This window comes from Sceloporus undulatus, chromosome 3, assembly GCF_019175285.1.
Source record: "Sceloporus undulatus isolate JIND9_A2432 ecotype Alabama chromosome 3, SceUnd_v1.1, whole genome shotgun sequence".
NCBI classification, from domain to species: Eukaryota; Metazoa; Chordata; class Lepidosauria; order Squamata; family Phrynosomatidae; genus Sceloporus; species Sceloporus undulatus.
In genome coordinates, this window is record NC_056524.1 from 49988818 (window position 1) to 49992279 (window position 3462).

Below are 3462 nucleotides of genomic sequence, written 5' to 3' on the forward strand. Positions count from 1 at the left end.
TTTATTTGTAGCCTGCCTTTCCAATGATCAAGGCGGGTAACAGCATATAAAAATTTAACAATATACAGTCCATAAAACATACAATAAACATGAATCAATAAAAACATCAACAACTGCTACATATACTAACATCTCCAGCTAGTGCAATAGAGAGGGGAGGGAGGGAGTACTTCGGGGTGTTAGGGGTATGCCTACTGGAACAGGTGTGTTTTAAGCCCCCTTTTAAATTGATCCAGAGAGGATAAAATGAGTGGATGGATTAAAGGGGATTGGAAGGAAAGTCCTCTCTGAACAATCATGAGAAACAACTCTCTATTCATTGTGAGGCACACAAGGTTTTGTCTAAACTGTAAAACTGCATATCCATCGCTGGAATCACTCTCTTAAATCTGTCTAGCAAAAAGTCAATCACAAATACACATGTGGGTTCATTTTCCATGGAAATGTTGTTTCTTGCCTTTTCATTTACTTTTTAAAAATAATTTTGTGTAAATCCCATGTGCCTTTACTCATGGTAGCAATGCTGTTTGTTACTTGGAATGGAAGCCGCCTTGGGTCCCATCCTGGGAGAAAGGTGGCATATAAATAAAGTAAATACAATAAGTAAAAATAAATTACTTAACATGAATTTTCAGAAATGATTCTCACTTTGTTTTTTTTTTTTTTTTTTTTTCCTTTTAAAAGAGAGCTCAGCAATAGCAAGCCAAAGGAGTGGCTTTCCAGCTTCATTTTGGACCAGTTCTTATCAGACTCCTCCTCCACCATGCTTAAGTGGAGTTCATCATGATTTTCAAGTTACTGCACCAGGCACCTTCTCAACAGTAGATCATAGCAGCTGGCCAGGACATACATTACATCAGACTGCTCCACCTCCTCCACCTGCCATGTCAGAATCTTGGCATTATCCATTAGCATCTCAGGTGAGCCCTTCATATGGACACATGCATGATGTGTACATGCACCACCACCATCCGCATACACATATGCATCACCATCACCACCCAACTTCTCACCTTGACCCACGGTACAGACCTTTGCTGATGCCTTCAGTTTGTGCAGGCAAGATTCCTTCACCACAGTGTGATGCAACAAAGACAGACCATTCTGCGGTCACCAGTGCTACCTCAGCATGGGCAGGAGCCTTTCATGGAACAGTTGACATTGTGCCAAGTTTTGGGTTTGACACAGGTAAGCACTGATCTTGTGGTTGTTGTTATTTGCCATCAAGTAGCTTTGATTCACAAAAGACCTCCAAGACCCTGACCATCAACAACCTGCTAAAGTTTTTTCAAACTCAGATCTGTGGCTTCCTTTATTGAATCAATCTATATGTGCATATTGTAGGTTACATTATTTCAAGAATCATGTCATAGCTAAGCAAATTGTCAATAAATGCTCTAATTCTGTCACCTGGTTTGCAATGATGCATCTCTGACATAGCTAGGTAAGACTGAAGTGCCATGAATGCCAAAATCTGCAAAGAGAGGTAAAAGATTAGCTTTTCACTCTAACAGAAATAAAAATGCAGTGCATACAACCTGTTGTTTTGTATTGTATCCATAAATACAGGTGAGCAATCCCAGGATTTAAAGCATTGTCCTTTTTATGGTTAAAAAAAAATCTAATAGCAAACATTCTATTCTCATATGAAATCAATATGAACTGGACTTTTTAATCCATACTTGGAAGTAGGTTTCTCTGAAATCAGAGGAATTTCGGATTCTTGCTTGTTCTTGCAAGCAGCTGCAATGAATCTAGTTTGTTCATCAATCCTTTTCAAGAATAGGATGTTCTGAATTCACTCACTGTAGACCCAAGGGATCATAAAATGCTTTTCAAAATCCAATCCAAATGCTGTGTATAAAATTCTCCTCAGAGCAAGTAAGCCTATAAATCTATAGGAGTATGCTTATAAATAAATGTTTTCCAAATATATAAACCAATTTCCCTCAAACAGACATTGAAGATTCTGGTCTCCTGCACCTTTACAATATGATTCTAATATTCAGAGATAGTTGCTGAAATGGGAATCTCATTCCTTTCTGGGAGCAAAGTTAACTGAATATTCAGAATATTCTAGGGCCTGTTTCTGTATTTTATGGGTCATTTCATAAACACTAGTGTAGTGGCTATCCAAATGTTATATGGTATATGATCTATCCATAACTGAACAGTGACAAGATTATGATTTGGGACCCAGAGACTTATCCCATCTCTACTGATTTACCTATGATTTCAGCATGACCTCAGTTTCATTCTTCTAAAAAAGTAATGTTTCAAGTTGGGTATAATGCAACCATATCTAAGTGTTAAAGCTTTCACTGATCTAAAAATGAATTGGGCAAAGATGGTGCCTGCCTCTTGGAAAAGCCCTGCATTGTATTCTGTTATTTTAAGTATGGCGAAGTACATATTGGTCTAGTCTCAATCCTAAATCATCTATTTTTTTGGCTTTGAAGAAAGGTACTGCTGCTTCTTCTTTCAAATCAGCTTTGTATAAAGAAGTGGAATCATCTCAAAGAGAAACAGATATAGATTGATAAGCAATGATAGGAACACAATCTTGGCTTAAGCAAAGGATATTTAACAAAAGATAAAACCTGACACAAATATTAACCTTGATCTATAAATTCAGAGCAGAACTACAGAGATTTCAGTTTATTCAAAATATTTCTTTATTTCCTCTCAGGTCACCAGAAGATAAAACTATTCTTTTTTAAAAAGCAAAAAACATAACCCCAATTATTTTCTTCTTCTTCTTTTTTAAAAAAACTTCTAATAAGCAATTGAGTTCAAACAATTGTAAAAGGCATCATTTAAGACTTTTTACAAAGACCAAACACTATGGTTGGCTATTAGCCAGAGATGATGATGATGATGATAATGATGTTTATTTATAATGCCATTTTCCCCAAAGGGTGGTATGTCAGAACATGTACAATCAAAAACTAGCCATAAAACACAACACTATAAAATGCTAAAATACTAAAAGACATACAGTGGGCCCTCCACATTTATTAAAGTTAGGGGACAGCGACCCTTGTGACAGTGGGGAAATAACACAAATAAAATACCACTATTTTTTTAACCAGAGAGACCAAGAGGCTGCCACCAGGGTTGCCATGAGGCACAGTCGATGCGAGAGCAGATGACAACAACAATAGTTTCTTTTTTTAACTTGAGAAAATAACTCTCTAGGAATCTCTAGGTTCTCCAGTGCAACTGTCTGGTCAACATCTGCCAGAAGGGGCCCATAGAATCTTGCTGGGGGACCTATAGATTCCTAGAGAAGTATTCTCTCTAGTAATCTCTAGGTCCTTCAATGAGACTCTATGGTCAATGTCCAGCAGATTGGCTCAGGAGGACCTAGAGATTCCCAGCGAAAACATAGCAATCAAAACTGCAAATAATCAAATCTGCAAAAGTCAAAGCTGCAGATGTGGAGGGATAACAGTAGAATCA

General features: G+C 37.3%; 1 protein-coding gene across 1 annotated transcript in view; it reads left to right on the forward strand.

Annotated features, from left to right (window-relative positions):
* The window catches only part of VGLL3 (vestigial like family member 3), a 119882-nt gene extending 118481 nt beyond the window's left edge, over window positions 1–1401 (forward strand). Inside the window, exon 3 of the mRNA XM_042460809.1 lies at window positions 685–1401. Coding sequence (XP_042316743.1) covers window positions 685–1199 — 515 coding nt within the window. The 3' untranslated portion in view covers window positions 1200–1401. The remainder of the gene's footprint in view (window positions 1–684) is intronic.
* Window positions 1402–3462: the final 2061 nt, after the last annotated feature.